Source organism: Pseudorasbora parva, chromosome 11 (assembly GCF_024679245.1).
Source record: "Pseudorasbora parva isolate DD20220531a chromosome 11, ASM2467924v1, whole genome shotgun sequence".
Taxonomy (NCBI): domain Eukaryota; kingdom Metazoa; phylum Chordata; class Actinopteri; order Cypriniformes; family Gobionidae; genus Pseudorasbora; species Pseudorasbora parva.
The window spans coordinates 16,391,595-16,413,033 of NC_090182.1; the positions used below are offsets into that span (position 1 = coordinate 16,391,595).

Sequence of the window (21,439 nt, forward strand, 5' to 3'; positions counted from 1 at the left end):
AGGGTTCATGCTGTGAGCTGGTGCTTTAGATATATGCCACAATGTGTATCAGTATGTAAATGGATTTAATCAGTTCGACCTTCAGTGTGAAATTTACCCACTTATATATGTGCTTCTCAAATTCACCTGATCCTGATTTCTTTTTCCACTGCATGGATGCCTACTCTAAAACATTTTCCTAATATTTTTTCTCAGTCTTCCTCATTGACCCTGTTCACTCCATGTATATTCACACAGACAACGATTTGCATCATCAAAGCGACTCAAAATTGCCTCTGTTATGTTTGTAACCCTCATTCCCTAAAGGAGGTTAAGGAGATGTACGTCAGAACTGAACGATGAATTGGGGATCACTTTCAGAGGACAATCTACTTTGAGTGTAACTAAACAAGCCAATGAACAGTGGCATAAGGTTCACTCATTTCCCACTCCTCCCCACGTATAAATAAGGAAGCACCACATCTTTGCTTTTCCCCTGAGGCACCCAACTAGTAACTCAGTCGTTCAGTGGAGGTACAGCACTTGTGGCAATGGGATGTACGTCTCCGTTCCTTCCTTCATGGAATGAGGGTTACATACGTAAACAAGACATTCCCTTTCAGTCGGTCACGTTCAATGTACGTCGGAACTGACAGACGAATTGGATATCTGCCAACACGCCACAAATGCTGGCCCTTCCAGCGCTCTGCTTGAGCTCCCTGGCCCACCCCCTCTGTTGGAGTGGAAAGCTCAGGACTCTATACAGAGAAGGTCAGTCACCGTGCTGTTCAACAAAACCCGCTCAGTGTGACTATTGGATAACGCTGGGAAAGCTTGCCTGTCTCTGCAACGTCTGACTGCAGAGGGTGAGGTAGGAACTCACAGGGTTAGCCATTTCTGGGGAACACTATTGGAGTCAATAAATATCTGGCCCAGCGGGCTGGAGTGGTGTTCTAAGCCGACACTAGGAGGGTTCCTTCGTACTACTGGCTACTGGGGGCTAGTACATAGGAAGATTCTGGCTCTACACAGAGGCTATAGAATCTAGCGAACATGACACCCAGCCCACAGCTCTACAGATATCTGTCAGCGAGGTGCCTTGAGCCAGCGCCCAGGAAGAAGCTACACTTCTAGTTGAGTGCAATCGTAACCCGAACAGGCAAGGCACGTCTTGGGACTGATAAGCCAAGACAATAGCATCCACGATCCAGTGGGCTAAACTCTGCTTAGAGACAGCCTTTCCCTTCTGCTGACCTCCATAACAGACAAAAAAGAGCTCTTCTGAGGTCCTGAAGCTTTATGTTCTATCCACATAAGTCCGCAGGGCGTAGATGGTACAGAGCAAAGCCAGGGCTGGGTCTGCCTCCTCAGAAGGCAGCACTTGCAGGTTCACTACCTGGATCCTGAATGAAGTGGTAGGAACAGGTTCCTCTTCAATGCATACAAGGCACTTTTAGCAGAAGTGATGGTGTCTACCATAGCCTGTAGTAGGCCACTTAGAACGTCTGCGTCCCATTAGGGACCAGACATGGAATTTCCAGAGGTCTGGACACAGGTGCCATAAAGTGTCAGTGAATTCCCTCGGTCAGGGAATAAAACAACCAGTAATGAGTTGAACCTCAGATACTTCTGACTCCAAAGGAGGAGATGGCGGGTGAGTAGCAACATGTGGCAGAAGTGTAGACCACCCTGTTGATGTAGGCAACGGTCACAGTGCTGTTTGTACACACTAGTACGTGCTTGCCATGTAGGGGCCTTTTCAGGTGGCCCAGCGCAAGATGTACTGCAAACAACTTGAGCTAGTTGATGTGCAGATGCAGTTGAGGCCCTGTCCACAGAACTGAAACTGCATGCCCTTTGTACGTGGCCTCCCAGTCGGTGGACAAGGCATCCGTGAACACCACAACATGCCTAGACATTTGTAAACAAACGGGAGACTACCGCGGCTCACAACAATTTGTATAGTGCAAGCCTGTTGTGATCAAACACTCTCATTGAAGACGCAACTCTCCACACCCAGACGAGATCGCGACCACCGCTGTAATATGCCACTACACCCGCACCAGACTACAGCGTCCTTCCAAAAGAAAGACTTGTCTTGAATTACACTTCGTCGAAAACAACAAAACAGCAGGTGTTCGGCGGCAAAGCAAAAAGCAAAGATGCAGTGCTTCCACTTCCTTATTTCTAGTGCACTGCGGGGAGGAGCGTGGAATGCGTGAACTGCATGCAAATGTTCATTTGCTTGTTTAGTTTCACTTGAAGTAGATTGGTCTCTTAAACCGATCCCCAATTATTTGGTAATTTCCAAAGTATGTTGAACGAATAACAGATATTTATTTAATGTGGGCATGTCCAACAAAGTTGAGTTGAGAGAAGTTTAACTTCATGCAAATCAGCATGAATCTAATATGGCAATATATGTAATAAAAAACAGTGGTCTGTCTCCTGGGAGATAGAAGTCAAGTGTAGGAAAGATGGAGAGGTTAATAAAAAATGATGCAAATAAACTTTATTCTAAATTGTTGGTATTCTGAGTGATTTTGAGTCATAGAATGAAACTCATTAATCTTGTTCATCACTGATCTACTGTATTAAGCCCTATTCGGACTGGATTAGTTTAACATGGGGACGTGGGGGTAAAGTAAATATTACCAGAGGTTCTCGGTGATTTTAGTCCCGTCCGAATGTGCCATCTCGGTAATCATTACGGAGAATGTCAGTAAAGATTACCGAGACTTTTACCTTCTGTAAAAAGGTCTGGAAAAATGACCTCGGGTAATACTAATCCCGTTCGAATAGACCTGCTGTAAAAATGTATGGTAAAATTCCGTCATTTCCTGTTTAAAAGTTAAAAAAGAGCACTTTTTGCGACCATGGAGGCGCTTGAAGCATTCAGTTGCGTTGTAGGTGGTGGGACAAATCTGTGGAAAATATCCAGTATTTTCCGCATATCATTTAAAGCAAAAAGAAGATCAAAAGCACTTATTAGAGGCACAACACATTTTAGCTCTAGGAAAGTGTCTATTACCAACATAATCCAATCATAATCATTAGACTGGACCTAACTGTTTATTAAAACACATATATATTGGAGACGGAGTTCAGACTGGCGCTCAGGTTGTGTTTGCTCACGTTATAACGGTAACGTCATACGCACATGACGTCAAGGAGGTGCGTAAAGCGAGTTACTCCTCCCACTTCTGCTAGTTTTACTGAGATGTCTTATCCCGTGCGAATTGGCCATTAATATTACAGACGTCCTGAGGTAAAATGACTTTACCCCCATGTCCCCATGTTAAACTAATCCAGTCCGAATAGGGCTTAAGACACTAAAATTTAAACGTAAACACTTTCCCTGAAATAAGAAAACAGATTGATTGCCAAAATAGATTCATTTCATATTTTTATAATTTACAATCAGATTTTCAAAGCCTATGGCTAATTATTACTAATATAATGCAATAACATTAATTTATATCCCTGTTGAAAGACAATAGCATATGCTGGTTAGATATGTTTTGAAGCATGACAGCTGGTTAGAGCTGGTCATGAGCTGGTTTAAGCTGGTCTTGAGCTGGTCTTGAGCTGGTTACAAGCTGGTCCTGAGCTGGAGCTAGTTTCTTAGGATCAGCTACGGACCAGCGCTTGACCAGCTTGCTCATGGCCAGCTAAAACCAGCTCTCATGCTCTTCAAAACATACTCTTCAGCTCTTCAAAACATACCTAACCAGTGTATGCTGTTTTTTGTTTTGTTTTTTTGTTTTTTTGTTTTTTTCAATAGGGATGGCAACCTGCAGTGATAAAATCTCTCAGTGTGTGAACAGTCGAGCAGATGTTTCTTCAGCATTCATGGTGACATTTGATCTGGCTTTGTCTGTTGTGAGATATTGTGATGCAGGAGAAGCAGCTGAAAATCTGTAAACAACATGATTTATTGGCTGGTTGTAACGTTCATTTGTTGCATGAATGATTTATTATTTCACATGAATAACTCAGACTTATTCTTGCATGATTTTGATCTTGGTTTTCTGATATGGCGGTAAAAAGTACACTATATGGTTTAGTAGACTCTGGTCTGATGGTGTTAGCACACCTCGATCTGATAGGGTTAGTACACTTTTGTATGATTAGGAAGGTTGAATCTGGTCTGATGGGATTTACTGATGTGTGAGAGAACAGAGCTTGTCAACGTCAGCTTGCGTTGTTCAAACTCTCCAGGTCTGGGAGTACATCATTCACTTGGGTATATATCTCAGTCCTGATGGAGGGTGACAGGCCATGAAAGCATGAAACTGTCCAGTCTTGGTTTGGAGAATCTCTGGTCCCCCTAGAGAAAGATGGAGGGCAATAGAATCTAAAAGAGCTGGGCAAGGTATCGTATGCGGTGTATAAGTGAATTATGCAGCCTAAAAACGTACTAATTGAACCACATCTAAGTACATTACTGAAAGATGCTCTCAGGGTTCTTCATGCCCTCTTGATTCCATATTGCAGCAATTAGCACGTGGACTGTGAGAAGTTTTGGAGACATGCTAAATGTGTTTACTCAGCTTCTGGTTCTTTTCTCTGGCACTCGAGAGCATTTTCATTTCTCCTCAAGGGTTTAAGAAGTTCACACATTTAGGGCTTAACATGTGACTTGTTGATTCATTGCTGTAATTATAATTCATGTATACTCGTGGTTTTCATCAGGCTCGTTACCTGACATGCATGAATCTCACAGGCTCTATGAGTATGGGAAAATTGGAACGGTAATATCATGCATATATTTCAGCATCAGTTTAAAATGTGTTTTCCAAATCTGAGCTTTTATAATTTTGCATATTCCAAGCTTGTCCTGCCATGTGCTCATTAGCAATGACTTACTCAGGAACCAATCATTCAAGTAAAATCGCTGTATATCGTCATATCGCCCAGCCAAAACAAACTAAAAAATCTGCTCTGGTGAAGCACATTGACATTATTATGCCATTATTGACAACATGACTTTAAATAATGGCTGTTACTCATTCCAAGAATGCAAAAAACAGACTTGTGTTCTTGTGGAGCCCGGTCTTGTCGGGCGACCTTGAACTCAGAAGGATGCAAGGACACAAAACGCATCTTTGTGAGAATTGTGATGTGCTGCGATCGTGTTAATCAACGGACTATCCTGGCATATTATAAGTAACGGCTAATGCAAAATAAATACACCATAGCATCACAAAAAAAATTCACAACCTATTAAAACATTATTATAGACATTATTTTTATTATCTTTTTATTTTACCGCTTGTATTTATGAAAATGAGCAGCTTTTCTGTTACCTCAATAATGTTTATTGCCATGTCAACAAGTTGATAGGAATTTGTCTTGGTACAACTCTCAGACGTAAATAACATAAAAGACAAACATCATAAGTACAAAAACAGACAATGTTTCCCAACAATACCCAGCAAACAGTAGGACTTAAAGGAGACCAAACCCCCCACAGACATTAAAAAGACAATACCCCTTGACAAGGACAAGAAAGTGCACAGTGCATACAGTTACCAGTTACCTATAGCACAAATTGTATTTATTGTGATTTATACGCCAAAATTAGCTTTTACGTGCATATGATAAGCATTGTCACCCCATAGTGGTGTGGGTTACGTGCATTTAACACAGGAAAGAAAATGAGTCTATCATATGCATGTGAAAACTGTGTAACGTGCACATAAAAACTAATTTTGACTATAAAAGTTAATAGACATTTTCATAAGATCAGGCTGGTTACCTATGCTTTTTCAATGTTAAGATTATTTTTTAAATGACAATAAAAAGGTTATCACATTATTAAAATTAAGCACAACAAACAGACAACTGTTCACTTTCACAATCTTGCAACGGGAATCTCTTTCATGAGAATAAGAAGTTTAAAGCTCACAGGCTTCCATATGATGACTGCCCGCAGCTTCTTCTAGGATTTCTAATGGTTTGATTCTCTCAAGTCTCCTTTCGACGCATCCTCGATATAAAGACCACATCCGGGTACTTTCATGCTTCCTCTGTAGTTGCATCCTTGAATAATGTATTTGAAATTCGGTGGTTTGAACCGATAGAATCAGTCATTTTGTGTAAAAAGCATTTTTTTTTTCTTCTGGTGTTGTGAATAAGCTTGCACTGGTAAAATAAACTTGACTTATGCTAAACAGATCGATAGTTAGTTAGGAATTACTTCAGGGTTTCTTACAAAATACATTTTTTATATTTGTATTGTTTGGGGAAGTTTAGGAAGCCATCAATGTGTTAAAAAATGACACATCTTCTAGACGTTTTACTGCTTTTGACCCTTGTTTACTCATGCTCCTACTTGTGATTGGTGCATCCATGTGGTTCTTTATCATGATTGGTTTGTTCAGTTGGCATATCTGTATGTTTCATGCTCCAAACTATTTACATCCCCCAGTGGAGTCAGAAGGCAATTACTTAACGCCACGCCGGCCCACAATGCCGTTCCTTTCACCTGTCAGGGCTGATATTCCTCCGGAGAGAACGTCAATCCACCTGCTCTGTCTGCTAAGCAGACAAATGCATGCGCACACACACAGAAATACAGGATTCGTTCAATATCATTGACAGTGGAGAATTGTGTGATAAGAAACAGAGCCTCACTTGAAACAAAATTGACTTCAGTGAAAGGCAATATAGACTTTTAAAGATTGCCATATGGGAAGTGAGAAAAAAGAAAGGTGGAAAGTTAGAGAGATGGGGGAAAAACTAATTCACAGCTCTGTAATATGGTGTGAAATGTACTTTAATTTATCAAATTTAACCAGGAGCCTATTCCACTTTTTTTTTTCCTGGGCAGTCCCTCTTGTATAAAAGCTCCAGTTAGCCCAATTAGAAGTACTGTGATGGCATGCTAATATGTGTGTGTCTCCAGTGTCCCTACTGACAAGCGCCATGGAGATGGTGTTTTTAACAGGTGGTGTGAAGTCAGCCTTTCTTCAGCTTCTATTACTGCCTGTCTCTCACATTGATTGGGTCACAGTAAAGGTTTTATTCCATCTGACTTCAATGACTTCAACTTTTAAAAGATTCTGAAGCTATCAGAGAGGCCATACGGGCTCATAAATGTACTAGTGGATGGGCGGCGGAGAGCTGAGCATGACTTTTGATGGGAGGGCAGAATGGTAATTATGATTGAAGACCGTTGACTGCATCGCTGCATTGTTGGAAAGGGTCTGCTGTTGTTCACTTACGCTTTTATATTGTATAGTGAAATCTATCCTAAAGTATCGGTTCAAAAGTCTAATGGTATTCCTCTGGTTTTCTGAACATATGTGGCTTTAGAATGGTTGTGTTATTTCCAGGGTTGTATGCCATTCAGACTTGGCTTGAGAATGCTTTTTAAATTCCTGTTCAATTCCTGAAGACATGTATCATTTAAACTGAGGTTTGAAACAAATTAACTGATTAGCATTTTACATTTGGAGGTAAGATAAAATATTTGGTAACAGTTTATTTTGGAGCCCGATCTGACGCAAATGAGGAGACCATCAAAATAACAGCACGATCACATGGTAATGCAAATCAATAGTACGAGTGTGCAATCGAATGTATACGCCAAAATGGGTTTCAGCGTGCATATGGTACGCATTTTTTCACATACATATGATATGTACTTTATGACATATTATACATACGTACGAACCGTCCACCCCCCACCCCCCAACCTACCCAAGATTATGTCATATGGACGCGAAAAACTACGTAGCAAAACTCATTTTGGCGTATACATTCCACGAGATTGTACACTCATACTATTGATTTGCATTACCATGTGGTCGTGTTGTTATTTTGATGGTCTCCTTTGTCTAAGTATACCATTGACACCTACATGTCAACTAACTCTCATTAGAGTACACTGTCTGCTTAATATAAGCTAATACTTCACTTCAATTTTATGACTACAAGTATACTAAAAAAAGTTTGCTGCTTGTTCAAAATGCTTATTTAAAATTAGCTAAAGCAACACAATTTCTATACATTTTTTCCTTACTTAATTTGATTGTGTTGAATGCACTTAAATATGTGTTGAGATTACATGAATGATTTCTGTTGCATTAAACTGAAACTGTTTATGTTAATTGTAGTTCTCAGCATGCTTTGCATGTGGCTAAATCGAGAGAGCGTAAATGTTGTTATTTTAAGATGAGAAAAGGGGAAGACTTGATAATGTGTAATAGTGTTTCAGGTTCAATTATATCAATCACATAAACGTCGCACACCTGTGTGCAGTGATACCAGTAACGCGTTACATAGTAACGCGTTACTCTAATCTGACTACTTTTTTCCAGTAACGAGTAATCTAACGCGTTACTATTTCCAAACCAGTAATCAGATTAAAGTTACTTTTCCAAGTCACTGTGAGTTACTATTTTAGTAATTTTCCTTAGTAAAAACCGACAGCTTATCAAAATTCTCAGCCCGAGTCCGGCGGGAGCCAATGTTTTCTATTTATTTTATTTTTTTACATTGTTGCAGCCATTAAAATAATTCAGTTTTGTTTTTAATGTCAAAGTAGTTATTTTTCGTTTCGTTTTTTTATAAACCTAATTAAGAAAAATGTTCAGAGCAATTTTTTGTTTGTTAAATTAAAGTTTATATAGACAAGACAATTCAAGAGTTGGTTTGAGAGACTAGGCTATTAAACATGCGGTTAACTCACTGGGTCGTCACATAAAAAAATTAAAACTTTAATTTAACCAACAAAAAATTGCTCTAAACATTTTTCGAAATGAACTTAATAAAGAAACGAAACGAAATATAACTACTTTGACATTAAAAACAAAGTAGGCTAGTTATTATACCACCACAAAGGCATTTTTGACGAGCTGAGGCAGGCTGATAGATTAGCCTACTGCTCGCAACGGCGCTCAAAAAAAACGAAACGGGCTACACAATCTAAAGAAAAAAAAAAAAAGAAAGTACATGCAGGTTGTCTTATAGCCTACCTTACACTTCAGCAAAATTAATATAAATCCGATCTTCAATTCCCACGGTATATGCTCATTTAACGGAGTTCACATCAAAGCAAAAGATTCCAGCATTTTATTTAGCAACCCATTTCAAATTCAAAGATCGCAATATGAGAGAGAGAGTGACCTAAGCACTGGTAAGATCATTAGTCTCATTAATTTATATTGAAGATGATTGTGTTTTGTGTGACTTATTTTAAAGTTTCATTTACGGCCATATGCGTTGGCTTGCTTTACTCATTTGCAGCGATGTTTCAGTATAGCACCATCATATCTATCTGACTACAACATAACACGCTCTCACACATTTATTTTTTAATTATTTGCCAGGAGTAAAATTTACACATGTGGTTTAAACAACCAATACATTTACATTTGTCCGGTTTAGTTTGAAATGCTTTCATGCACCTTCTGAATTGGTTTGTTTGAGTGATCGGAATTAAATACGTCTCGAAAGACTCTCGGAAGGCATTAAGCCTACTCCTGGTCATTTCGCAATCAGATAGATACCTGGTCAGAGAAAATGAACGAAGGAACCAGTTGTAAAAAGGCCATAACTCGAGCAGCTGCACTGAAGAAACGGACTCTTTAACCCTGCGCGAGCCATATCTTGACAGTGGCGCAAGCTATGGTCTCATGTTGTTTCCACCAGCACATCTCATTGTTCATTTTAATTATTAAAATAAATATAAAACGAAGCAGAAGCCTGAAAAAAGGGGCGTAAAAAAGTCGGGGCCGTCAGGCTCGGGCATAAATGCAATAAAGTGTGTTGCCAAAAACGGTTGCCATTTCTATTTTGAGGCGGCAGGGGTGTTGTCGGCAACTGCTGAATGTAACTAATAAAGTAACTTGTAATCTAACTTAGTTACTTTTAAAATCAAGTAATCTGTAAAGTAACTAAGTTACTTTTTAAAGGAGTAATCAGTAATCAGTAATCAGATTACTTTTTCAAAGTAACTGTGGCAACACTGCCTGTGTGTGATAGGTGCGTAGGAGAGCAGGACAAATAAGTCCTATTATCATCAATTGGAAAGGAGAAGTCCCGCACACTATCAACTTGCAATTAAAAAGATTTATTGTTTCATAGCAACGTTTCGATCTTGCGATCTTCCTCAGGCATCTTGCCTGAGGAAGATCGCAAGATCGAAACGTTGCTATGAAACAATAAATCTTTTTAATTGCAAGTTGATAGTGTGCGGGACTTCTCCTTTCCAATTGAGGTTCAATTATATCGAAATAATTAGAACAAGTTAAATACAGTGTAGCTAAAAGTTAGCTAGTGAAGTGTTATAATTCAGTTGTGTGGATTTAAAATACATTAAATTGAATCGGATGAAGGAATATATGAAATTGAATGCCTAAATCATGTCAGTGAGTCATATAAAATTCACTTTGAGACTTAATTGGTTCAGTTAAAGTGACTTCATTCCATGATGTTGAAGTTACATGAACAAATTATGTTTGTTTAACTTAATTGATTCGTGTGGGACTGATGTACAAGATTAAATCATGTAAATCCAACACACTTTTTTTCTCTGTGTAACTTTGCAATCAACTTATTCTACTAACCTTAACTCTACCAGTCTACTAATACTCAACTAAGAGTTAAACGACATTTAAAAGTAATTTGACACGTGGGGGAATGTTATATAACCAGCATGCCCATGATAACTTACCCCCTAAAAAAGGACCAAAAAAAAAAAAAAACTGTATTCTGCTGCTGTTTGACCAGCAGCAAAATGATTTCTGCTTTGACCAGCACCAGCAGTGAGATTTCTCTCACTGAGTTGGATTTACTGTAGCTCTTTTTGCAGTAGAAGCATCACCACTCTGTAGTGGGAGAGCGTATGAACTCCAGTCGTGCTCTTCAGTTTTAATTCCACACTGCCGCTGTGAGAGATGGTCGAGCCCTGAGGGAGAGTCTACTCATCTGCTACACATGCTCTAAATGAGGGGGCAAAACCTCTACTTACTGTACTGTCATTAATCACAAACGTTGACTCAGGATTAAATGCCTGTGGACAGAACCTGCCATGATATTTTCACATTATATGTAGTCTTGCGGTGTGATCGGTGCACCATATTTGTTTAGGCTGCATCAATGTGTTTTTGTACTATAATCTCATTCTCTCCTTCTGTTTCCTACACTGACACACATATAAACAATACACAAATGTTCTCACCTGCATTTCTTGTTCTTAAAAATGCATTCAACTTTCAACTTTTTACTGCATTTTTAAGAGTTCACATTTGTTTTAATTTTTGCCAATATTTAATTTTTGACCATAAGGTAAAAAGAGGAAGATGTAACACTGTATAGATATTAGCCATGCTTAAATGTATAGTTCACCCTGATTTGAGGGTCCAAAAAAGCACCATTTGTGTGTAATTTATTTCAGGATTCCATTAACAAAAAAAGAACATTTTATTTGGAATAAATATTCTGTAACATTATAAATGTTTAAATACAAGTATTAAAATAAAAGTCACACGGACTATGTTTGCATGATACTTTTATGTCACTTTCTGTCCTTTATAATGCCTGCAGTGGAATGCAAATATTAATAATTAGTGTATGGGGGAAAGCAGAAAATGGGAATTGTTGCTTTTTGTGTATTGTCTACACACTCCAGGAGAAGATTAATAGTCATGAATACAATAGAACATTTTATATTCATGCAATTTTTCCCCCAATTACTGGCATTTCCTGACATAATGTGGCATGAGCTGACAGCACTATCATAAAATGATTGGTTGACAGGTGTCAGGTGATTAGGAAAGGAATAAATAGGTTTGCCTGGGTACAGCACATGGAAATTTACTGTCTAACATTGTCTGTTTGGTTTCAGTCTATGTTCTTTTAGTTGGTATTTCATAGTACCTCACATTATTCTCTCATTTACACATACTGTTCTAAAAGCCCCAATTTGCTAAGTCAGCAAGAGTTCTTTCTCTTTGTCCACACCACTTTATGAAACTGCTTGAGCTTGTCTTTTTGTTTTTGTGTTAGTGGGGCAGAAATGGAAATTTTTGAATGTTTTTCTGAGAGACACTGGGTTCGTAGTGGAAAAGAACAATGTCAAATTCAGCTCTCACATGCAGACACATGCTTCATTCTGTCTAGTATTTGCATGGATCACTGTCGGTTCTCAAAATAAATGCAAATACAGGGGTCCTTACTAATGTGCAACCTCTAGTGTAGAGCTGCAATTACCACAAGCATCAAGCTTCCCATTCATTCAATCATAATTCTGTTGTTTTACATTTCCAGTTGACTAGAGGCGTCTTTACCATAGACTGTAAAGACACTAAGAAAAAAAAAATCTTCACTTCACAACCGCACTTCAATCTCTTTCATTGTACAAAAGAGAAGCCGACAATGTCCAAAGATGGCACTGGCATCTTGCTTTAATTAACTTTTTCAGATCCTGAGTCTGCACAGTAGTGAGGGTAAAGTGGATCCGTGGTATCAATGTCCCGCCAACACTCCTGCAGAATCAATCGCAAGCACATGCACTTTTTTTAAAGTAGCCTGACTGCTCTAATTTTGGTGTCTGCTGATCGCAGCTAAACTGAAGGTTTAAAAATAAGATACAGTAAATACAACTACAATGCTAACCACATTTTCATATTTAGAAAGTTACATATATTAAAATATTGTATGCTGCAAAATATTAGTAATGTAATTTTCAATAATATTGAAATTAAACAACTATCACAAATAGGGGGACATTAAATTCACGTTCAATTTTTGCTAAGTTAGCACCCTAGAATTTATGGTTAACACATATACAACAACCAGTTATTAATGCAACACAATTTTAGACACAAATACATTTTTTAACAATATCAATCTATAAAATAATAATAATAAGTAATTGCTATTAGCTAACCTGCTTTTTAAGTGAGGTTTGTTGTTTTTACATGCTGGCTCATAACATGTATTTAATAATTAGCTTATAAAGCAGTACAGTTTAGAACGACTCATGTCAGCGTGAAATAAAAAGTTATGGACAAATAACTAACTAACAAAAAACAACAACAACAAAAAAACCTCTTGAAGTTACATCAAAATGCCTGAAATGGTAGAAAGCATCTTTTTACACAAGGCCTCTTTACGCAGCTGAGTTAAGGTAGCTTTGTGCCTGCAAAAAAATTGAATGGTTCTGACCTAACTACGCCCCTAGTTTCAAAGTATACATTTGTAGTTCCCTTTCAGTCGGTCACGTTCGACGTACGTCAGAATTAGACCGACGAATGTGGTCCCGCGGAGGCTCCCCATTCGTCGGTCTAGTTCTGACGTACGTCTCCGTTCCCTCCTTCAGGGAACGAGGGTTACATATGTAACAGAGACGTTTTCTGTTTTTGTTTGTTTATTGCTGGAGGTGGCATATATGCATTTAAAAAACGAACAAATAAAAAAATAGTTTTTTAAATGCATATATGCCACCTCCAGCAATAAACCGTCTTTGTAAAGACATTTGAATGTCACTTTGGAAGTGCTTCTGCCGGCCCTTGCAGTGTAGATTTGCTCTGTGCCTGCTGAAAATGTGTTGTAAAGATGCAATGCTACATAAAAGCCAGGCTAAATTATGCCTGCTCTGACCTACCTCATCTCCTAATATCAAAGTATAGAGTTGCAATTGTTGTGTAAATGCATCTATGGCACCTCTGAACAGCATTAAACAGCCTGTGTAAAGACACTTAAATGCCACTTCAGAAGCACTTATGTTTCACCTTTGCCATGTGAATTTTGCACACACCAAAAAAATAAAAACCGTGTTAACCCATATTGGTCTGTTTTGATGTTTTGACATGCTTTGACATTTGTTGCTCTGTTTCTGCTCAAAATTCTGACTTAGAAACAAACTCTACTACATATCTGATCTGGTATAATACATAAAAAGTGATACTTACACATTTGTGCTATGGACCTTGGTGCTTATACTCGCAGATCCTTCCCCCCACCCCCCACCCCCCACCCCCTCTCTCTCCCCCTGAAATCACTCATGAACACATGCGTGCCATGCAGATTGAATATAACATTAAATAAGGGTCGCTAAAGGTGCAGCAGCTCTGCATTGCTGTTATCCACTATATGAGCTTAGAGCAACACAATGAATAAGAGACATTACTGACTAATTTGGTAAATTAGCTTTAAATGAGAGCACAGCACTGAAATGCGAAATTGCCATTTGCGCGGCGAGAGGCATGTTTGTCTTGTACGCAAGCTGGTTATAATTCCCAGGATCTTTAATTGCATAATCATTTGAGATATCCCAACCCATGTACTCATTTGTTTTGCCACAGCTTGATTATGTTTTTCACTTGTGTGCATCTCTGTAATTAAAATATCTGAAAATTCATTTTAGATGTCATTAACATGACCACGGGAAGGAGATCAAATCAATCACGATTCAGTGCAGTTTTATTGAAGAAGCTACTTTAAAACTAGCTTGTCAGCCTGTAAAAATTGAAAGTAGTTACTAAAGTAGAACTTTTTCTGTCCGCTAGAGGGCGCCTATTCAAAACAAAGGCGTAGTTTGATGATGCTAAGTTTGAGCTCAGATCTTGGGACATGTGGTCTTCACCTCACAGCCGGTGGAAAAGATTCGGGATAGGACTCGGGCAGAAATCATGTTCATGGATGCGATTATTAACGTTACTGTAGTATGAAGAAGAGCAGGAGCTGAGCAAGACTGCTGGAGCGATTGTTACACAAACACATGGCTCGTTACCGACGGGACACAGTCGCCGGTGCAATTTCAGCTTTTCCGGTCATGAGTATGAGGTAACGCAGCTCTGTTTATCATATTAGATACATTTAAGTGCGTTTAAAAGGATATTATGACATTACTCTGTGCGTTCGCTCAGTGGCTGCTGTGACATTTGTTGCACACTGTTAAGAGTAAAGCGTTTCTGCCATAATATGACGCAACTGACAGGCAACTCCCACATGTCCCGGTTTCTTGGTTAAAATAGCAATTTTCTCACAATTTACAAATAGTTGGAAACATTTAGGATATTGTACGAACTCAACTGAAAAAAATATATAACACTGGCCTAGTTGTTTTACTTACTGCACCTTTAAAGTACTGAAAAGGTAAATAAAGTAGACAAGCTAGTGATACAAAACGAAAAGAAAAACTACACTAAAGCCCCCTATGGAAGAAATCTGTTAAATAAATAAATGTATATAAAATTCAAATAAAATAATAAAATAATAATATATTTTTAATGGATGTATATTATTATAGTTTTTCTCTTTTTTAAATACAGAAATGTTAAGAACAAAATAAAAACGATAAACGAGAGAAATACTGCTCAGATTAAAATTCATCTCTTTATCCAGCGATCTTCATCTCCATTTCAAGCAGTGACCGCATAAACATCAAATCCCATGCTTGACTTTATGAATGAAAGAAATATAAAAATCATGCACTTGAAGCATTTTGACATGTTTTACGGCAATGGTATCGAATGGTAATCGTCATTGGCTCTCGCCTGCTTCGTCACATATTGCGACATGTCATGTTGACGTACATTTTAAATGGGAAATGTGCGCCTTGACGGAAAGAAGCCGGATTAACATTTTCATGGATTTATAATTTAAATTCTGATCTGTACCGTATACAAAACTGCACAACCAGAGAAAGTTGGGACTGCAACACATCGTCAGCCGAATTTGGTAGAGCTTTTGACATTTTTCGCAAAACATTTATGAAAAATATATTATGATTACACTTGTCTGTCCAGTTTGCTTTTATTTATAACAGTACATAGTTTTTAAAAATGGTTATGAATAGGTTTAGGGCAAGGTGTAGGATTAGGATTAGGAATGTTAAAAATGTACATTTTCCTACAAATTGTGTGTCCATTAAGTTTTATTCTTTTAATATTCTGTATAAAATGGCTATGCTTAGGTAAGGGGTTCTTACATTTATCTGTAAAATTGTAAAAGGGAAATTATACAGATATCTTTGTAAATATTTTTAGCTGTAAAATAATAATAATGCTACGTTTAAATGTTGCCATATTTTACATTTCAGCATCTATCCCAACGTACAAAAATACTTTTGTGTCTTTGAAATGTATATATTAATACCTACATATTGTATGACACCAGGCTGTAAAAAGAGACTAATTTACTTACCTTGGTTTTTTGTTTCTTTTTGGATTAAATGAGCTGCTCTCGTGCTACAAAAAAAGTATTTTCCTTAGGAGCATAGCTACTTTACCTAGATAGTTTAAGAGTAGTTGTTCTTTTCTTGGAGACCTAATTTCAACAATATTCTAATCTCTCTCATTTAAAGGCTGGTCGCTGTCTGCTTTATAAGCAGGTGGCCTTGCCCAAAAGGTCAGGGTACAGCTCCACTGAAAAACAAGAGAGACTTGATCATTAATTAGACTAATAGATGCGTTTGGCACCTGGCTCTATTATTCCCTTCACACTGTAGAAAATCTGAGAAATGACATATGAGGGTCTTTCAACAGCTATCTTAATGACTGAATGATGTTGTTGAGTCTTGGCTGTGAAGGTAATTAAATTCAAACTAGATGTTAAGTTGAGTAGTTTTTTGTTAAACCAAAGCCTTCATAATGAACCGCCGTGTTTGGTTGGTGTTTCAACCGAGAAGCTCATAGGAGCAGCTGTTAATTCTTACCGCCATTAAAACCTTAATTTCAAAACTAAGTGAAACTATCAGGAGATCCGTGCTTAAAGCAGCACAAAGCCTATCACGATCACTCTAAAGAGTGTAAAGCCATCTCAGCTCTTGCCTTGGGCAGTACAGCGACTTCAGTCGTATTAGATGCTCGTCAGATTCTCTAAAGAGTTGGAGCTGATTGATGGGGCTCATAAATAGTATTTGGAGTTGGGGTTTATTTGTTATCCTTGCCCCGTTCCCGATCTGTGTGTTATGAGAAAGGTGACATTTCAGAGCCAGAAAACATAATGGCTCATTGCTGGTCTCGTGTAGCCAGACCATTCAGACTTATGGCAGAAGGTCTAAGCCAGTGATTTGTATTCGAGACTTGTACATATTTTAATGGTCTCGGTCTCGTCATGGATCCAAGTGCATTTGGACTTGGTCTTGACTTGTACTCCAACATATTAGGACTTATTTCCGAGTCCACTTGCGTCCCATTCAAAATATTCATGACTATTACTCAATGTTAATATTTCTTTAAATTGATGTTTGACACGTCCAATGAAGTGTAAGAAAACATCCCCCACACCATTACACCACCACCACCAGCCTGCAGAGCCTGTTCTCATTCTGTTTACGCCAAATTCTGACTCTACCATCTGAATGTCTCAACAGAAATCGAGACTCATCAGACCAGGCAATATTTTTCCATTCTTCAACTGTCCAATTTTGGTGAACTTGTGCAAATAGTAGCCTCTTTTTGTATTTGTAGTGGAGATGAGTGGTAGCCGGTGGGGTCTTCTGCTGTGGTAGCCCATCCGCCTCAAGGTTGTGCGTGTTGTGGCTTCACAAATGCTTTGCTGGATACCTCGGTTGTAACGAGTGGTTATTTCAGTCAAAGTTGCTCTTTTATCAGCTTGAATGAGTCGGCCCATTCTCCTCTGACCTCTAGCATCAACAAGGCATTTTTGCCCCAACAACTGCCGCATACTGGATGTTTTTCCCTTTTCACACCATTCTTTGTAAACCCTAGAAATAATTGTGCATGAAAATCCCAGTAACTGAGCAGACTACTCAAATACTCAGACCGGCCCGTCTGGCAACAACAACCATGCCACGCTCAAAATTGCTTAAATTTTCTGACATTCAGTTTGGAGTTCAGGAGATTGTCTTGACCAGGACCACACCCCTAAATGCATTGAAGCAACTACCATGTGATTGTTTGATTAGATAATTGCATTTAATGAGACATTGAACAGGTGTTCCTAATAATCCTTTAGGTGAGTATATATATATATATATATATATATATATATATATATATATATATATATATATATATATATATATAATCTACTCAATAGTGCCTGTGTGGTCTGTCGAAAGAGGCATCTATGTAAATACATCTATGATCGCGCAAGCTCTCTCTGGTCTCCGTCTTGACTTAGACTCGAGCCTCTCTGAACTCTGTCTCGACTCGGATTCGAATGAGCTGGCCTCGACTACAACACTGGTCTGAGCCCGTCTTTATCAGGCCTCTGAGAATTACTCACATGAACACCGCTAAGAATTTGACTTAAGAGTAAAAAAATGATTGGCTCAAATTTTCGATTAAAAGTTAGTTATCAAGCATCTCAGTCATACTTTAAGTAAAGTGTAGGGCTTAATCTAAATTTGACTAAACAACTTACACATTTTAAACCGGTGTACTGTTAACTGACCTTCCTGTACATAGCCTAGATTTTACAATATAATCAGCCACCATAGAATTCCAAAAGAAAACAGAATAAACAGGAGGAAGAAGCGCTACTGCTTGCTGAATTAGTCAAACACCAAAACATTTTTATAAAAGGCAAGTTCAGCCCAACAATTACCAGTGCTGAAAAAGGTGATGCCTGCTCTCATACAATACAGTTTAATTAACTGCTTGTTGTTAAACTTTTCAAAAACATTCTTCCCCTCCTGAAAGATTTGCACACATCTCTGCCTCCTCAATGCCATCACACGCCCCTACTGGCAGCTCCTAAACATTTGAGAGACCTCTCGAACTGTCTTAAATAACTGGAAGAGAAAAAGTGATTGTTAGCTTTCAGAACTTTGAGAACTTGCTTTTATACTTAAGTTTGTAAGTAGGCGTACATTTAATGAATTTGACTAAAATGGCACTTTGAGAAGCTTGATAAATACGGGCCCTGGACTCTATCACAGCTTTCAATGGTCAAGGACCTTAAAAAAAGGACGTTTGACTGCCATGTAAAGCAACCAATCACTATTTGTTTTGTTCAGTGTCATGTTTAGGGGTGTTAAAATGTAACACCGATGTCCCTGCAATAACAGGGACGGCTAGAAATGTTTTATTCAAGAACATTCTGCAAGTTTTACTGCAACAATGGAGCCGCAATCCTCATATACTTTTGAAAATCCAGCATTTAGTTGATCCCGGTAAGCGTTCATTGTCCACGAGACAATGCTTGGCATCAAGGAGTTTGTGTGAGTTTGCATTAAAGAATGCAACACACACGTCTCACTGACATCCTGTAGAATTCAACTAATCCGATGATGACTTGATGAAACTCCTGAAGTGTTTCCAGGAAAGTGTGCAAGAGTTTATAACTCGTAATTGCTACTTTATATCACACAATTCTGAGAGAGAAAAAAGAGAATTATGAGATATAAACAATTGCCATAAATAGATCAGAATTGCGAAAAATCTGAATCACAATATATAATCTTGCAATTGCGGGGGGGAAAAAGTAATAATTGCAAAATGTAAATGTACAATTACATGAAAAATATCAGAATTGAGATTAATAATTATATAGTCATAATCCAAATAGTCATAATTCACTTTTTTTATTCCATGACAGAAACGAGATTCCTTATGTTTTTCATCTATTTGATATCAATTATAGCAAAATTAATCTGTTTAATGGTTTTAGTTTTATAGCTAACAATAACAAAAGTATAAAATGATGAGCAAACTTGATACCATCTGAAAAAGCCGACTTTAAGTAGAGTTTGTAGTAAGTGTGGTCAACAAAAATAAACAACTCTGTTATTTATATACACGATATCCTTAAATACATATTTTAATCTTAAATATTTTAATGGTAATATAAATCATGATACTAAAAAACATGCAAAACCCTTGCTTATGTGTGCAACTAGTTATTACTAGAGATCTTAGCAAAACAGGGCCTTTGAGAATATGTTTGTGCAACAGCGTTGTGAGCCTTGAATGAAACTTGGACTGAATACTGGCTTGTAGTTGAAAATGTGAAGAAAAGAAGAAGAAAAAACATAACCTTTGATATGCTGTGCTGTATTTTCACCCAAAGCACTCACAAACAAATAAAGAGATCAGACACATTGCCCTCAAGAGGCTGTGTGCGAGCTAGTGCCGGTTCGGACTTGAACTGTAATACTGTCATCTTTGGTTCTTGGTCAGGTCAAAAGCAGATTTGTATTTATTTTCTTTGCACTTGAAATAAGGATGCATATGTGTTACTATCGGACCAGCCGACTTATACAACAAGAAGTGGACTTTTAAACCTCTGTTTAGACTACAGTTTTCACAATGCAGTGGGCCAACTGTGTACTGTTTTATTTAAATGATATATATTTACACCAGTAATATGGCATCTGGGAAAAACAGTTTTATGTTCTCACCAGAAATGACGGGTAGTCAAAAGTGAGCTACAAATAGATTTTAATGGCTGCTGCTGAACAAATTTACTGGGAAAAGCTGATATTAACCACACGTTTCTCCTCTTGTTTCTCAGAGGTCTATCAGCTCAGCCTTCCCGAGGACCAAAAGCTGAGCGTCACCACGGTAACAGTGGGTCAGAGCGCTGTTCTCATGTGTGCCATCACTGGAGACCAGCTGCCACCAATCATCTGGAGGCGCAACAACCATGCCCTCAACATGCTGGAGCTGGAGGACATTAACGTGAGTGACATGCTCCTTTACTCTAATTTTGTCTCCGCCACACTCCACGCTCCGCTTTTACTCGTCAAGCGTTTGTGTGCAAGCCATCTGGAAAGTGTTGCAATCAGCTAGCTTTTTAAAGCTGTTGAAAAGCGAATGGCTGGCACTTTCGAGCCAATAAATTGTGTGACAGACAAGTGCAAACGTACATTCAACAGTGACCTTGTTTTGAAATGATACGACATGGTGTGAGATCATTCGATGTTCAATCTAATCTACTTTGTCTCTTAATGTGCTTTCTGCTCAGTTTAGCGTTTATCGTAATGGAGTTTTGGTTTTAGAGTGAAACATTCAACAAAGAGATTGAGGATCGAAGTGGGATTTCACGGAAAAAAAACCATAAATAACACAATAAGAGCTCAAATGAAAGTCTCCAAGGTCCTTGGTTTTCAGATGTTTCACAGTTGTGCCACGCTCCATCTATAATATATATTTATTACAGCAACCTTAACCAACCCAAGCTGATGGAATATGGCCCCATGATGCCAAATTGAGTTATGAGTGATGTTTTGAATGTTCACGCTGTAACGCAACATCACTCAATGCGGCTACAACTCAATAGAAAGCACATTAGTGTAAATGAGGAGTGAGAGAGAAAATACTCAAGAGAAACTAAATGGGTTTCACAGTCTTTTATAATGTTTGATTGCGCCAATATAAAATGAAGTCATTTAAGAGGAAAAGAACAGTTAGCAAAATAATTAAACAGATGTACTTAAAGAAATGAGAGCAGTAGAGAAAATATGGCATGTCTCTCTCGGGATATGCTGCAGGGTAAAAAGTGAGTTTGTCTAACATAACTGAGTACAAATTCA

At 38.2% G+C, this 21,439-nt stretch overlaps 1 protein-coding gene across 2 annotated transcripts in view; it reads left to right on the forward strand.

Annotated features, from left to right (window-relative positions):
* Window positions 1-21,439, forward strand: part of fstl5 (follistatin-like 5) — a 168,416-nt gene that overhangs the window by 92,834 nt on the left and 54,143 nt on the right. For both annotated transcript variants that reach the window (XM_067457225.1, XM_067457226.1), the window contains exon 7: window positions 20,419-20,585. In XM_067457225.1, the coding sequence (XP_067313326.1) occupies window positions 20,419-20,585 (167 nt within the window). The remainder of the gene's footprint in view (window positions 1-20,418; window positions 20,586-21,439) is intronic.